The sequence below is a fragment of the Prunus persica genome, chromosome G6 (genome assembly GCF_000346465.2).
Source record: "Prunus persica cultivar Lovell chromosome G6, Prunus_persica_NCBIv2, whole genome shotgun sequence".
Lineage (NCBI taxonomy): Eukaryota > Viridiplantae > Streptophyta > Magnoliopsida > Rosales > Rosaceae > Prunus > Prunus persica.
The window spans coordinates 15,827,829-15,845,524 of NC_034014.1; the positions used below are offsets into that span (position 1 = coordinate 15,827,829).

General features: G+C 37.0%; 1 protein-coding gene across 1 annotated transcript; it reads left to right on the top strand.

Annotated features, from left to right (window-relative positions):
* Nucleotides 328–1,589, top strand: LOC109949672. Its single transcript, XM_020565765.1, has 3 exons — nucleotides 328–826; nucleotides 971–1,308; nucleotides 1,458–1,589. The coding sequence occupies exons 1-3, from the start codon at nucleotides 328–330 to the stop codon at nucleotides 1,587–1,589; spliced, it is 969 nt and encodes a 322-aa protein (XP_020421354.1).

A 17,696-nucleotide genomic window follows, 5' to 3' on the forward strand; every position in this document is an offset into this window, starting at 1 on the left:
TCCCGGACATCCTACGAAGTCTTGTCCAAGTTTGTATGGTGATGGAGAAGAGATGGCTCAAGCACATTATATGCAGCAACAAAAGCCAAGAAACGATCCATTTTCTAACACCTATAATTCGGGATGGCAGCAACACCCTAACTTTGGATAGGATGGAAGAACAACCAGAATGTGCAAACAACCCCGGTTCAACAAATTCAGTTTGTTCCTCAATAAAATGCACCACCACCACCTCCTAGGCAAGGTAAGTATTTAGAAGAGTTAATCAATTCTTTGGCATTAAGCACTCAAGGTTTTATGTAGGAAACAAGACAAACACATGCAAAAATGTCTACAGCAATCAAGAGCCTTGAAAACCAAGTTGGACAAATTGTAGCCTCCTTGAGTCAAAGAGAGCTAGGAAAGCTTCCAAGCCAAGTAATTCCAGATCCTAATGGAGGCCATGCAGCAAAGGCGATTACTCTTCGAAGTGGAAAAGAGGTGGAAAAGGATGACAATGAGGAGAGAAATTCAACCAAAACTATGGCTGCCCCCTCTCCTAAGCTTACGGTTCCAAGTGACAACTCTAAGTTAAGTTCTCTTGTGAATCATTCGATTACTTCAAAGGTTCCTTTTCCTCGTAGGTTTTTGAATTCAATGAAGGAGCAAGTTTCAAAGGATATCCTAGAGACTTTTCGAAAAGTGCAAGTGAACATTCCCTTGCTCGATGCAATCCAACAAATTCCAAGCTATGCAAAATTCCTCAAAGAACTTTGTACAAATAAGAGGAAGTTCAAGGAGCATGAAACCATGGCCTTAAGTGAAGAAGTCTCGGCCGTGCTCTTGCGTAAATTGTGTCCTAAACTAAAGGATCTAGGAAGTTTTACTATACCTTGTCTCATTGGAAATCAAAGGTTTGAACATGCTTTATTAGACTTAGGTGCTTCAATTAATTTGATGCATTTTTTTGTTTTTGAATCTTTAAATTTAGGTGAGCTTAAGAAGACTTCCGTGAGCATACAATTGGCTGATCGATCAATCAAATATCCTAAGGGAGTGTTGGAAGACGTTTTGGTCAAGGTGAATGAGCTAATTTTTCCAACTGACTTTCTAGTGCTTGAGATGGAGGAAGTTCCTATTCCTGGAAAAGACCTTCCATTGATTCTAAGACGTCCATTCATGAGAACAGCAAGGACAAAAATTGGTGAGTATGAAGGCACTCTCACAATGGCAATCGATGAGGAAACTATGGAGTTTAAGGTATTTGATGCTTTAAAATATCCTAATGATGATCATGCTTGTTTTTCCATAGATGTACTTGAGCAGATGGTACAAGAAACATTTAATGCATCACAAGGAGGGACGCCATAGGAGACGTGAATATGCTTGAGGCCTTGCCTCCCCAAAGAGGTAAGTCTAACTCCATTTTTGAGCCTCTTCCATTATCTACTAATAAGCTTGTTCCCTTTATTGTGAAGGGCCCACAGGTTGAGCTAAAACCCCTTCCGGAGAATTTGAAATATGCATATTTAGGTGACGAAAAGACACTGCCTGTGATCATTGCTTCTAATTTGAGTGCATCTGAAAAAGACAAATTAATTCAAGTTTAAGGGAGCACAAGACTGCCCTAGGTTGGACCGTTGCAAACATCAGAGGAATAAGCCTTACAAAGAGCATGCATAGGATTCTTTTGGAAGGAGAATTGAAACCTACAAGGGAAGCCCAAAGGAGGCTGAATCCGGTGACAAAAGAAGTCGTTAAGAAGGAAGTTTTGAAGCTTTTGGACATGGAAATTATATACCCCCTTTCGGATAGCAAGTGGGTGAGTCCCGTCCAAGTTGTTCTCAAGAAATCCGAAATCACCATTGTGAAGAACGAAGACAATGAGTTGGTGCCTCAAAGAATTCAAACGGGTTGGAGAGTATGAATAATTTGACCACTAAATGCAATTTTATGGAGGCCCAACATGTGCCCAAAACAGCTCTCTCTAAATCCTTTCATAAGCGACTCACTGAAATGTACCCCAAAATTACACAGGACTGAATTCGCCACCCATATATCATTCACCCACGCAGAATAGACCTCTGACCCCGAGAAACAAAGCTCAACCCATATTCCATTTTATACCTGCAAGAAACACCTTTTGCTTAAGAAACAGAAGTGATACCTGCTCATAATATTATGAACACAATAACATATAGAAGTGATACCTACTCACAATATTATCTACACATTTTCATCACATTAAGATACATAATTAATACTAACAAATACATTCAACACATTTAGATACATAATTGATACCGACTAACACTATTTTCAATATATTAAGATACAAAACTGATACACTATTTTCAACACATTAAGATACATAATTTTCACCTACAAACACTATTTTCAAATACAAAACTGATACCTACCAACACTATTTTGAACACATTAAGATACATAATTGATACCTACTACAAGATGCATTGATCCTTGTGCATCCCAAATCATCTCATATTCATAGTTAAGATTCAATTTTCTCTTTTGTGTTCTACTTCTAATGGTACTTATTATTTGTTTTCCAAGCCCCATTAAATCCCTAAAATGATGTCATACACTCACACCATTAGATGGGCAAAGCAGGATTACAATGATGAATAGATGAAGGTTCCTGGAATTTTAAGAAAAGACAACAAGCAAGCATAATGCAAAAAAGAAAAAAAGGAAGAAGCAACAACTGTGAATCTACACTTCAACAAATTACCACAAAAAATTGCGACAAAAATACAACCCAACTTTTGGAAAAATTAAAGAACATTTAAACCACAGAAAAACTTTAAAAACGACTTACTATGCTTCAACAAATTACTAGAAACTAGAAAACAGTACCAAAAAAAAAAGCAATTGAAGCCAATTTATATTTTTTTCAAACACAACTACTACAGAGACAGACTACTCTTACCCAGAAAATCAAAGCCCTAAAATCCTAACCAGAGACAAACTACTCATACCCAGAAAATCAATGCCCTAAAATCCTAAACAAAATTTAAACATTAAGTGAATGCAATATAACATGCAAACTTTAATATGAAAGAAAGAGAGGGAATTGAGAGAAACGTACCGATTCAGATTTTCAAATGAGAAATACTAGATGAGGGAAGTTCTGCGACAACAGAAGAGGAAGTGAAAGAGACAGAGTAGACTAGGGAGTTTTTGCGACAAGAAAAGAGGAATACACAAATTTATGTCTGGTATTTTGGGTGTTTAAGGTTCATTCATAAATTCATTGACAAGAAAGGCGTGACTATGAAGTAAGGAGCCACTGTCAGGAAGAAGAAAGGCGCGTTTTTTTCGAAACAGACGCGACTTGACACTTGGACTAAGGGAAAACTGCAACCTATCCGTTTGCACCGTAAGCTTGCTTTTTCTCCTAAACCATTCAGATGCATTTCAATGGCTACGATTGATTCTCATAAAAGGTTCTTACATAGGTGTTCTCACCTAATTAGAGCGCATTGGGCCCAAGGGATAAGTGGCATAAGATAACATGACCCATGGACCAAATGGAGCCTCACATACTTACCCAATTGCCTTTTGTGTTGTCCTATATAAGCTAAGTGTTGGAGAAAACCTAGCTAGAGTTTTTGGTTTTCCTACTGTGGTTGATGATCTTTGTATCTCATCTTCCATAAACCAAAAATTGGTCCAGTCACAAAGTAGACTAGCATCCATACTTCTTAATTGCCTTCTTTTCATCTCTCGAAGCATTTGGTGTGGTGAGGTAGACGACTCCAATCTTGAAGCCTTAAGGTAAAGGAGTTAAAATCAAGAGAAACAAAAGGCCTTTCCAAGAAAGGTGTTCATTCTTGAGAAATCAAGAAAGGTCATCAAGGGTAAAGATCTATTCCCTTTTCCCTTTTCTATTTGTGTTCAAAGAGATTAGGCTAAGATACTTGGTTTTAAATGAAAAAGGTTTAGCTCAACTAGTATAAACAAAATGAATCTGCCATTTAGAATTTTTTGTTGTATAGGTTGTGTGCATGTTTCCTTCAAGTGGTATCAAGAGCCAAGGTCTAGTCTCTTTGAGCCTTTCATTTTGGTTATTGGTTTTAATATGGACTTGTTTCAAACTTGTCAGGGCACGTGTCGACCGCTGAAGACACTCCCACGAGTCCCACATCGAAACTAAGTACTAAGAGCATCACAAATGCTCTCTATAAATAAAGCCCCTTGGCTCAACCAAGAGGTAAGACTGTCTACTTGACTTGTACTTTCACATTATCAATAGAATTGCTCTTAGTCACTAACTTTGGCATCGGAGGGTCTTCGGCAGGCACCACACCTGTGTCCTAGGTTGCATCTACCGTTTTTCCTTCTTCCAGGCCAGATCTAGCATCGCGTCCCCAGGAAGGACTCCACGGACCGAAGGCCTCTCGGGTCCAAGTCATCCACGTCACCTGTAAGTTGGCCTCATATCTTATCTGTTTAGATTTAGCGCGAACAGACATCTTACATTAGTCTCTCGTATTCCTTTTTTGAAGGATTATGGAAATTGTTGAAAATAGTGGAGGAGCCATAGAATTTAAAGACCCTAAATCTATGGCCTTAACCAAATCAATCTAATTTTATTTCTGTTATGTGTGTAGATACTTTTGTAGAACTCCATTCATAACACATTACACAAAGCAAGCCTCAAATGAACCATTTAATGTCAAAGGGATTAGCTTCCATAAGGATGCTAAAGGGAAGAAGAGATGTAATGTACATCTTTCATGCACAAGGAACAAAACTTATGAAGAGAGCAATTTTGTCATTAAGTCAGTAATGGCACTTGAAACTTCCACCTGGATAATGGATTCAGGAGCTAGCAGACACATTTGCAATACATTGCAAGGTCTAACAGATCATAGGAAGTTGTCAAAAGGGAAAATAGTGCTACGTGTCGGTAATGGTACCTACATATCTGCAAAAGTAGTAGGCACTTTCCACCTTAAGCTACCGCATGGGAAGACACTTGAACTTAAAGAATGTCTTTATCTTCCAAGTTGCTAAAGAACCTAGTATCTATTTCAGCATTGCTGAATGAAGATTACACTGCCACATTCAATAGAATGGGATGCTCTTTACAACAAGGCAATCAAATCATATGTAAATGTACTATGATCGATGGTCTGTACCAAATTCAAATTGTGGAAAATTGAAACTGCTTGATTGAGATTCCAGGACCTAAGAGGCCCAGAGAAGAACTCAATCAGACTCAAGTTTGGCACCTAAAGTTAGGACACATTGGCCAAGACAGGATCGAAAGGATGGTCAAACAAGGATACCTTGAATCTTTGGGTTCAGTTGCTATGCCCACTTGCGAATACTGCCTTCAAGGTAACATGTCAAACTTGCCTTTCTCAGGAAAAGGGGAAAGTCACTGAGCTTCTTGAATTAATCCACACTGATATATGTGGGCCATTGTCCACTACATCAAGGGGTGGCTTTTCTTACTTCATTACGTTCACCGATGATTACTCTCGGTTGGGCTTTGTATACCTAATAAAGTACAAGTCCAAGGCCTTTGAAAAGTTCAAAAACTCAAGAGCGAAGTTGAAAAGTAAATAGGAAGGAGTATCAATATTCTAAGATCAGATCGAGGAGGAGAATACTTGAGTACTGAGTTTCTTGAATATCTCAAGAAACATAGAATCCTATCTCAGTGGACTCCACCTGGAACTCCACAACTTAATATTGTCTTTGAAAGGAGAAACCAAACAGTGCTACATACGAGGCCTGATATCAACTATGTTGTGAGCATCACAAGCATATCAATCAAACCTAGGATCAGAACACTGTCGTGCTGTAAAGACTGTGTTAAAGTACCTCAGAAGGACCAAGGATACGTTCCTAGTCTATGGATGAAACACATAATTACTGGTGGAAGGATATAGAGGCGTAAATTTTGAATCTGATGTTAATGATCGGAAATCCACTTCTGGGTATGTGTTCACATTGAATGGAGGGGCAATCAATTGGAGATGTTGCAAGCAGACCACCACTATGGACTCCACAATTGAAGCAGAGTACATAGCTACTTCGGAAGCAGCAAAGGAAGCAATCTGGATAAAGAAGTTCATTGCTGAACTCGAAGTGGTCCCAAGCATTTAGTCACCAGTCATTTTATATTGTGACAACAATGGGCTATAGCACAAGCCAAGGAACCAAGGTCTCATCAAAGATCCAAGGCAATTTTGAGGCGTTATCACTTAATCGGGGAATATGTTGCTGATGGAGATATTAGCATGCTCAAGGCGGCTTCAGCAGACAACGTTGCATATCCACTCACAAAGCCTATGAGTCAGCTTTAGCTGGACCGACACATGAAGACGATGCGTATTAGATACATGCCAGATTGGCTTTAAAGTGCAAGTAGGAGATTGTTAGAAATTTGCCCTTAAAGCCAACTAATTATGTAATAGTTAGAGTTAAGGACATCTTTGATAAAAGACATATTATGTTATCAATGGGCAAGAAAGGTTGTTTTATACATTAAATCATCCTGTATTATCTTTCAGTATGTAGAACAACCATAGTCCAAGGAATACACAAGTGGATATGAGAGCTATGTAATGAGATTGCATACATGGAGACATCTCATCATCCCTAAATCCTGAATATGTTCATAGGAAAATTGATTGGGCGTCAATATTCCGCAAAGGCCAGTACATACAGTATCGTCTCTATATGTAGGGAATGGCAAGGTCTCAAGTCATTAAGTGTGGAGGCACATCAATATGTGTATAGGTGCTTGTAGAAGAACAAGTACACTGAACGCGATCCAACACATGAGTTACAACATGGAAGTCTTTACTCACATGTCAAGTTGGAACTCATAAATTGCAATGGAGCAAACTAATCCTTAGACTGAGGCATCATAAATGTTTTGTGGCTATGTTGTTAATAGAGTCATGGAAGCAAATGAATGTACAACAAGGAATCTCTACTCTCAATAAAGGAGAGAGAATACTCCAAGATATGATTGGTCAAATCTCTACGTAGAGTAGTAGATAAGACTTGAAAGAAGAAATCTTCAAATTTTACCATGATATTCATATAAAAGGAATGATTCACATTAGGATATTGACAATCGGATTCCATGATCTAATAATGTGAATAAGGAGTATTGACAGAAGAGAAGGATTCAATTGCACGGTCATTCCAATTTGAATGGGTTCTTTCACAACATCTCATTTAGCTCGGATAACCGTGACTTGCTGCTAGACGACAATCATGGTTTGTGGATGTCCTAAAAGGTTTCAATTAACCTTTATTAATAGGAAGAATTAAATTGTGGAATTTAATTTGTATATCCTCTCTGAGGAGTTGATTCAACCCACTACCTTACTAAAGGGAACCTACGGATCTACTGTGAAACCACATATTTTTAAATATGTATATTATTTTGGGAAAATTAAAAATTTTGTTACATATTTAATTCATAACCTAGATAGTTATATATATATCATCTTATTATATATATAAAAATGTGTATTACATATATACTTATTCTATTATATATATATATATAAGAACCCATATTATTTGCATGGCAGTGTGCATGTTGAGGTCAATCTTAGTATATTTTGGTAGATATTTAAGTGAGTGAGAGATTTGAATAAACCTATCTTATCAAGAATTATATTATATTTTATTAAAAACTTAGGAGTTAAGGCTTGAAAGATATATTTGGTAAGAAGCATGAGGTGGACTCATTAGCATAAGGTGTTGGATCAAGTGTATTGTAGCTAGAGATGGTGCCACCATTCTTGCTAGGTGGCGGGACATGCCAAGATTGAAGATAACCTCAAGTTGTTGTTATCCTCTATTGTTGCCGCTAAGAGTATTAACCAATGAGAGATTTCTTGTTGCCTACTTCTACTACTATAAATAGGAGTCTATGTTTACAAATGGTTTACTACATCAAGAGAAAAGCATGCATAGTTTGCATGAGAAACGAGAGAGAAATAGTGGTAGAGAGAAATAAGAAAAAGAGTGGGAGACTGAGTTTGTGAATGCGGTGGAAAATTGGGAAACACCTTACAGTTCTAGCAAAAGCTTTGGTATCAAGGTAGGGGTTTCTTGGGGGGCCTTTTACAGAAATTGATTTAATTAAATTTTGTGAACATTATATTATGCGTGGTACTTGTACTGGGTATTTATGTATTCTTAACTATATGAACAATGTGGGCATAATTATATATGCATTGGTGATATTTTAAATGGCTACATTGTTGTGAAGGGCATAATTATATCATGTCATGGAATTTGACTAGAATTCTAGGGTTGAGAAAATAATGGTGGAAAAAAAAGGGTAATGGAAATAATCTTTTGTGTAGTTGAGTCTAACTCTTGGCAGGTACCAAGTCTCAGGGATCTCATAGTGCACATAGTTTTTATTGGGTGATTCGGGACTGGCGACAGGGATTAGATAAGATGACTAACAAAAGGGAAATTATGGGATGATTGAAATGGGTGTTAGTTCATATAAATGGGTATTCAGGACCAAGTGGTATAAGCATGGTATGGGACGTGCAGGTCTGCTTGTCCAGTTATATGAATTAACGGGATTAGATGAAAAGCATTCATGCATTGTTATTAATAATATGATATTTGGCTGTGTGGTTATTTGTCACTTAGTTTAATTATATCAATTTACCATGAAAAGGTTTATGTCCTTATTGAGATGTGGTTTCGCACACCCCCTAATAGATTTTGCAGGTACCGAACCTGAAATCTAGAGCTTGTGATGATTTTGGCATATCTGTAGAATGTATTATGTACATAGCTTGTGAATGAATAATGAGATACTCTTTTAGTGAACTCTCGAGTAGTTCTAACTTGTAAAATAATGTAAAATTTTTGAGATTTCAGATGTTGTCGTTTCCGCGTTTCTCTGAATATTCTATATGAAATATTATTTTATTTATTTAAACGTTTCTTCACATTTTAGTTATAGTTTTTATTAAATTCTGTAATTAAGGTGTGAATCACGTCTTAACCCAAGGTTTTGTAAATCCGAGAGTTAGGGAGTGACATCTTGACAAGACCCGACCCAAATTCCACTTTCGAATCTGAGCCGAACCCTGTGCGTGTCCAACACCTGGCTGGTGCAGGGCACAAATGACCAAATTGCCCATCTAACTAAAAACCAAATTTACTCCAAGTTTGACTTCTGCCAAAAATTCGACAAAGTCTCCCCTGTAAATGCTCACTTCGTAAAATATTTCCACTTGTACAAAAAGAAATATATACAAATATCCCAACCGTTCAGCATGCAACAACATAAAGGCCTGAGGCCTTACAGAAACCCTAGGGAAATATCAAAGCAACTAATTCAGAAGTTTACAATGAAACAATTCGATTACAAAAGAAATCCTACATAAGGAAAGGATTGAGCGGAATGCGATGTCTGCCCTGTGGTGGCGCTCTGGTACATGACTACTGCCAGGGGACGCAAAACATTTAAAAATGTGAGTGGACAAAAATAAAATTTTAGAAAATAGAACACGAACATACTAACCCCACTGTTAAAACATTTAGAAAACTCGATAAAATTCACATTTTATACTTGTATTGAAATCGAACATGCATATTTATATTTATATAACAATTTACACGTTTACATAAATCATTAAATCGGTTAAAGCATTGAAAAATCAATATTTCACTTCCACCTAGGTATACCAATTATATAACCGTCTTCCCACAGTATACCGTCAATTCCTTAATTTCCTATAATTCCCACATTATACAGTCAATTCCTCGTGTCACAGTTGTGACACGTCCTTGCAGGTCTCGGTAACACAAAGTCGACCCGAGCCGCAATCCTCGCAGGATTTAGGGGACATTTAGTCAACCTGATCCGCATTCCTCGCTCCGCACGGTTTGGGCATCCCCGAAACTCGTGGGCATTGTCAAACGCGCACTGACTCAACCGAAGGCAACTATTATGTCTGTGGACATTATCATAACCGAAGGCAACAATTATCCAAATGCAACATCTTATTTGAGGCAACATTTTCACCGAAGGCAACATTTTATCCAAAGGCAACATGGGTACCTATGTGGTTTAAAAACATTTCCTGAAAAATCATAAAACTATTTCTCATCCATCCTTAAATTTTGTTGCCACTATCCTTCCTACTTTCATAATAACTCATTCAAGATCAAATAATTAAACTTTAATTGCATAAAATCATTTATAAAATAAAAGTCCGCTCACTGAGCGTCTGAGCTAGCCTCACCCTTTGAGGGTCCCTCATGCAGGTCCAATAAAGCCCGAGTACCTATTCAAACCATTTCAAATATTTAATTAATAAAAATTGCCCAACATAAATTTTTAATCCAAAACCCTGTCCCCCCGCTTCTAAAAGTGTGTGCACTTAATTAAGATCATTCCTATGCCCACTTAAACACCTCCAATTATTAGAACGGTTTAAAAATACCCGAGACTCAATAAGCGATAAATTCTCAAAAAGGTCAACCCGGGCCCCTGTGGGGTCCACGACCTCCAACTGCCAATCCGAGAGTTCTTATAGGTTCCACACATTTTAATAACCATGTCCTGCGAGTTTGGTCCAAATCGAAAGGTCGGATTGCTCCCGATCGTAAGATCGGACGGTTATCGTTTAATGAAACTTTGAATTATTGAATCGGAATATCCGGGACTCCAATTCACCATCCGTAAAATCCTACATGATCCTAAGAGTGCCTAGATCAACATATTAGAAAATGAAGTCGATCCAACGGTCCGAACATATTGAATCTGGATAACGCCTATTATGCGATATCTGATCGACGACTAAACGGTAACCAAATTGGAATCCGAGCATACCGTCATGGTCAAGATGACGTGGGGAACATTGTAGGACAAAAACCCAACCTTGACATCTTGCCGACGCGCTGCCACCACCAATGGGTGTATTGAGTAATTTTTCGGCGATCGGAAAACTCCAAACCGCCGGCCAATAATCATACCTACGGATTAAGCACATCTAGGGGAGTAACTTTATACCTTGGCTCGACGAACAATTCCACCTTTAAAGTCCTCGAACAAAGCTTTCCATCTCTTGAAAACCTAGGAAATTCTAGTTTCAAAATCAATGAAATTGGAATGGATTCTTGTTGAATTTTCGAGGGATAATACAAAAGGATGGTAGGAGAGTATTTTGGTCCAGAAATTGGCTGAAAAAGACCACAAACAGTTGCTGTTTTTGCACAGTAGGGTTGGGCTCCTTTTTGGCTCTGTTTTTGATTGATTTTCTGGTTTAATCGCTTGGAATGTGTATGGGGGTATGTCTATGGAAAGAGGAGAGAGAGATGAAGAGTTTTCAAGTTGTGGCACTTGATTTGGTGGCTGGACGGAGGAGAAAATTGAGTTTGAAAATGGCTGTTCGTGAAGCTCGCGAAGGAGAAGAAAAATCTGGGTTTTAAAAATTCTGAACTTCAAAAAATTTACGATTGTGCCCCTGGACTTTTGTAGATCATATCTTCTTCGTTACAACTCCGATTTGAGCCCACTACGTGTCTATGGACTCAACTCAACGTGCTCTATGCAACGGTTCAACTAAAATCCCAAAATTCCTTCCCAAACAAAAAGTCAACTTTTGACCCAATAAAATATTCTCAGAGTAAAATCATCTTTTACTTGAATAAATTAAAAGTAGATATTAATTTAGGATCGGGTTATTACACATCTGCACACACAAGTCAATCGTTGATAATCAAATGTCAAAGTCAACGGTCAAAAGTTAATATGTTAATCGGAGCAATTGACCAAAGTCAAATAGTTCAACCGGATTAATTAAGTAAGACTATAATTATAATTTAATTGTTCAATTATAATTCAAAGATTAATTATGGAATTAATATTGACATATAGAAATATTGAATTGGGCTTTTAAATATGATTTAAAAGGATAGGGACAAAATAGGCTATTGGGCCCAAGGGATAAGTGGCATAAGATGACATACCCATGGACCAAATGGAACTCCAAATACCCACCCAATTGCCTTTTGTGTTGTCCTATATAAGCTAAGTGTTGGAGAAAACCAAGCTAGGGTTTTTGGTTTCCTACTTTAGTTGATGAGTGATCATCTTTGTATCTCATCTTCCATAAACCAAAAATTAGTGCAATCAAGAAGTAGACTAGCATCCATACTTCTTGATTGCCTTCTCTTCATCTCTAGGAGCATTTGGTGTGGTGAGGTAGAGGACTCCAATCTTGGACCCTTAAGGTGAAGGAGTCAAAATCAAGAGAAAGAAAAGGTCTTTCCAACAAAGGTGTTCATTCTTGAGAAATCAAGAAAGGTTATCGAGGGTAAAGATCTATTCCATTTTTCCCTTTCTATTTGTGTTCAAATATACTAGCCTAAGATACTTGGTTTAAAATGAAAATGGTTTATCTCAACTAGTATAAACAAAATCAATCCGCAATTTAGAATGTTTTTGTGGTATAGGTTGTGGCTAAAGTTCATTTCCTAAAGGTTAGATGCATGTTTCCTTCAAGTGGTATCAAAAACTTGTTGTGAAATTTAGACAACCTGAAAAATGAAGATTTTAAAGATTAGTCTAAACACAAATTATACTCGCAAGTGCACAAGGTCAATCGTAATATAGTATGGCAAATACGAGGTCATTCCCACGAGGATTGAGTTCAACTCCCAATTAGTGTAACTTAATTTACTTCACAAAATACTCTAATTACCTTATATAAACAAGAAATTAAACACATGAAAGGGGTTTGTGAAAGAATGATTTAATTACCAACGAAATTAAAAGAAAAAACAAGTAGAAAGTCACGAAACACAAGAATGAGAAATTCAAATTGATAGAAGCACTAGGACAATGAATTCACCGCCAGTAATCCGATCTAGCCTCTTATTCACCTACTTATTAACTAACCATTGATGTTGCAGCTTAGTTTTCCTTTTTCATGAATTACCTATGGTATTTAGGCGAACTCGTATATTCCTACCTGCAATTCACCTATGGTATTTAGGTTAATATCAACACATAGAAACTCATTAAGATTAGTGAAAACCTCGAACAATCATGTAAACCCTAGAAGTGTGGTATTCACCTTAGACGAATTACAAATCCTATCACAAGACGCAAGCCTCAAATTAAGTATGGTATTTACTCTAATTTGCATCCGATTAACTCAATTAAAAGTCAAGATAGTGATCAAGAGCATTAAGATAATCAACCAAGTTATTAAGCATGGTGATTAAGAATCCAACATCAAACGGCATCAATTGATAGGTAAAATAAGAAAACTAGATTATCATACTAGGGATACATCATGCCCTAACAAAAGAAAATTAGTTACACATAATCATAGAATTCAACACAAACAAAAACATAAGGAAGAAACAATAAAGCTTAGCCAATTACGGTACTCTTTCGGCATCTCCAATTTCTCCTAGCCTTTGCGTGTCTCCTTCTCAAAGGAGTTGTCTCTCATGCTTAAATAAAATACCAGATGTCTACTCCTCCCATTGCTGGGCCTTTACAGCAGCGCAAAAATAAAGAAAATACTAATTAAAACATAAATCCAAAATGGGTAAGTAATTGACTTCTCTTCCTACTTTGACTGGGATAACACGTCAATTACTTTGCATGTATGTTTGGGGTTGTTCCTCCTCCAAGAAAATTCGGTAAAAGTATGTAAATTGTAGATCTTTGTCTTATCTTTCCAGCCATATATTGCATGCCTTGAGAAAAAATAAGGAAAGTCTTCAAATTGTCATTCTTCCACAGCAGCGCAGTTTTGACGGGATTGCACCTTATGCTGACTTAACTTCAAAGACTGCTCTCATTGGCTGCTCCAAAAATTCTAGAAAAATTCCACAATCATCTTCAAGATCCCAACTGGTCTCGTACTAAAATTCCACTAAAAAGTCATATTTCCATTGAAAACAAATTTCTTGCTCTGGAAATCTGAAAATTGAGAAAATAAAGTAATAAATCCCTTTTAAATCAAATTCTCCTACAAAAACTAAGTATAAAGAGTACATAATGTGTAAATTTGTGGACTTATCAAATACCCACAACTTAGATTTTGCTAGTCCTCGAGCAAAACAAAACGAAAAATAAAAACAAAAGATCACAAACTCAACGCAAACAAGCGATCGACTAACTTCCCAATATTGATCTTAGAGATAATCACCAACCGTTAGTTAACTCCCAAGAAATAAGCAACAATAATTCAAGATATTATCAAAGGGTTCCAAACACTACTACAAAAAGTGAAAAAGACGACTAGAAAACAAAGACGGTAGATCAAAAAACCATCGTTGTGTTTGAAAAGACGATGGTAATTAATAGAAAATCGTCGTGGATGAATAACTTAAACACCTAAAAAATGGAGATTCTCATGGATGTTTTTAGAAAACGACACACTAAATTTAAAAAGCGTCTTCTTATTGAAAAGGTTTTCTTGAGAGTTAAAGTCTGAGCCCAAAAACAACGACTGCAGCTATGAAGCCGTCGACGTAGAAAGTAAAGACGACGGTTTTCAACAACAGCCGCCGTGTTTACTCCTAAATAGACACGACCAAATTTTCTTAGTCAATGTCGTATAATTTCAAGGAAATCCACGTCGGTATATTACAAAACTTCGTCATATTAAGTCAATGCACCACGACGGTAATGATAAATTTATCGACTTTTTATTCACAGTGTACTACGACGGTATCTATTACTCTATTGTCAGGGTAAGTTATACTAACAATGTCGATTTGTTCAATTAATGACGTATAATATTATTTTACCACGTCGTGAACTTAAAAGTACCGCCGTATTTATTTACTTTATATGTGTGTGACTTATCTATAAACCGACGTCTTAATTTTTATTGCTTTTTAAGATTTATTTCTGAGATTTTTGTAGCCTACAACGGTAGATCAACAGAATGACAAGAATTGTAAAAACCACAACGGTTTATATAGAAAACCGTCTTAACAAGAAAATTAGAACGAAATCTTACCAAAGGGAATTCTATTCCTCATCATAATCGATTCACCAATCTGAGAGAAAGACAATATTTTAGACGTTGATTACGTATGTGTCTTTGTGTCTTTGAGATACACAAAGGCACATACGCATCAAAATCCAAAAAATTTGCCTCTAAAATTTGACGACGGCAGTCACACATCAACATCCAAAACATTTGCTTTCAGAAAGACAATTTTTTAGAACTTGATGTGTGCGTGTTTGTGTCTTTCAGATACACAAATGCACACACACAGCATCATCCAAACTATTGCCTCCAGAGAGGTGAGACAGAGCCAAGGCATGAAGTGAGGACGGCAGCCAAGGGCAAGAAGAAGTTGGAACCCTAATTGAAAACTGAAAGTGAAAGAACACGTGAAAAAACCATATTTATACAAATAATCTTCACTATCCATGTGGGTTCTATTACACAGAGCAACGTCTAATTAAAATAATCCACGTCGGTGAGTACTAAATTAAGGTTGTATAAACATACATAACCACATCGGTTTCATAAACTAAACTCATCGACTTTCAAATCAAACAACGGCGGTTATACATAAATTGACGACGTCGTAACTTATAATATCACTTCTTCAAAAGTAACCTTTTGACGGGTAGTGCCTAGATAATCGTGTCATTTTCGGAATACCAAAAGTCAATTGGATTTATTACTAACCACGTCGGTTTCTACTATTATAATGTCATGGTAAGGACATACTAGGGCGGTGTTTGGCAAAACCGTCGTCGTATTGATCTTTGGGACAATATAAAACTTTTTCATCACCTGACCTAAAGTTTTACGTTCTCTCTAATCGATAAAATTTTCAGTTTCATCTCAATTTCCCTCTCATTTTCGAAAAGCTGCCTGTCTAATTCTCTTCATCTTCCTTGTCTTCGTCTCCAAAACTCCGAAGTTTACTTCCGACGAAAACTTTCTTTGCAAGCCAAAGGTATTTTCTCACTCTCTTTTTCTTTTTTCAATATCATTTGAAGTTTTTTTTTTTTAAGAACGAGTCTGGAAACAAGACTCCTTTCAAAATGACAAAATCTTTCACTGGTTTGAATAAAATCACTAGCCCTCAGTCCCACGTCGTGTGAGGATGACGATTTTGTCTTCATTTGATGTTTTTATTCACACATCACGACAGTAATTAAATTCATGCTATTTCAATAGCACGACTGTACTTAATAACCGACGTGGTGTGAGAATAAATACGACGTTATTAAGATAGAACCGTCGTCTTATTTGAAACGAATGTGGGAGAGAGAAGTCTAGGCGGTTTTTTATGTATCAACTCGTAATAAGACGACGGTTCTATCTTATTTTCGTCGTTTTAATTCTCTTATCACGACGGTTTTGTTTTTTTCCCGACGTCTGAACTTTAATATTACGTCATTGTTTTTATTTAACCGTCTTTTGGTTGCTTGTAGTTTTATTTCTCTCTAAACATGGTTCCAAAATTTCAAAGTAAGAAGGCTCAAGTATCAAAAGGTCAAAGCAAGGACCTTGCAGTTTCAAACATGGTTTCTTCACCTGTGGTTGTGTACAATAAAAGTGGCAGATCAAATGGCAAGGCTACTATTGAGATGCAGAGTTACACTAGTGTTTTGACACTCACCAGAGTCCCTTTTGTGGACAAGAAATGGACTCAATTGCCGAAGGACCTGAAGGAGCAGATTTGGGAAGCTGTTCAAATGGCTGATGTTGTTGGGGAAGGGAGCAAGAAGATGGTGTTGTCACCTGCCGCCAAAAAGTGGAAGTATTTCAAGTCTACCTTAACTAGGCAGTTTATCCTTCCATTCAAATAAGAATGAGAAGTTAAAAGAACCCCCTCAGCTTTATAACTTCATAGAGAAATCGCAATGAGATGCCTAGCTTCAAGGTTATTCCCAGATTTTGAGGCTGTGCATTCTGAGCAGTCACAGAGAAGAGAAAAATGCAGACAACCATAGGTTGTCTCGAAAAGGGTATGTTGGTTTGGAGGGCCAATTGGAAGAAACCATGCCCGGTGAAGAAATCGATCGTTCTCTGCTATGGAAGAAGGCAAGAGAAGATGAACAGGGAAACATCCCTGAACCAAAGGTTGCAAAAAAGACAAAATTAATCGTAAGTCTCATTGACTCTATTCTAAATCTGTAAGTGGTTTTATTTTTCATTTAGACGTCATTCGCTTTAGTAACCGTCGTTAGACATGAAACACTACGACGGTTTTTATTTACCACCGTTTAAAAAGTGATACGACGTTGGTATTTTTATGAAACCGATGACTGTATTGAATTACCACGACGGTTTATATTTCTGAGTTAGACGTTTTAAATTTTCTTCATATTCATTTAGACGTCGTTCATTTTAGTAACCGTCATTCGACATGAAATACCACGACGATTTTTATTTACCACTATTTAAAAAGTGATATGACGTCAGTATTTTTCAGAAACAGACGTTTGTATTGAATTACCATGACGGTTTATATTTCTAAGTTAGACGTTTTAAATTAAAGTTTTAAAATGTCTTCATATTCATAAGCGCGCGCGCGCACACACACACACACACACTCTCTCTCTCTCTCTCTCTCTCTCTCTCTCTCTCTCTCTCTCTCTATAAATATATCTCTGCGGTCGGGCTGTATATTATTTCGGGAAATACATGAATATTTTGGTTAAGATTTGTGTTTCTCTGGATGTC

Bases quoted from the DNA above. Each gene is read 5' to 3' on its own strand.
- LOC109949672 (XM_020565765.1), top strand. From the start codon at position 328: ATGTCTACAGCAATCAAGAGCCTTGAAAACCAAGTTGGACAAATTGTA. The intron at 827-970 runs GTAAATTGTGTC...CTTTAAATTTAG, and splicing joins AGTCTCGGCCGTGCTCTTGC to GTGAGCTTAAGAAGACTTCC. The intron at 1,309-1,457 runs GTACAAGAAACA...TTTATTGTGAAG, and splicing joins TAGATGTACTTGAGCAGATG to GGCCCACAGGTTGAGCTAAA.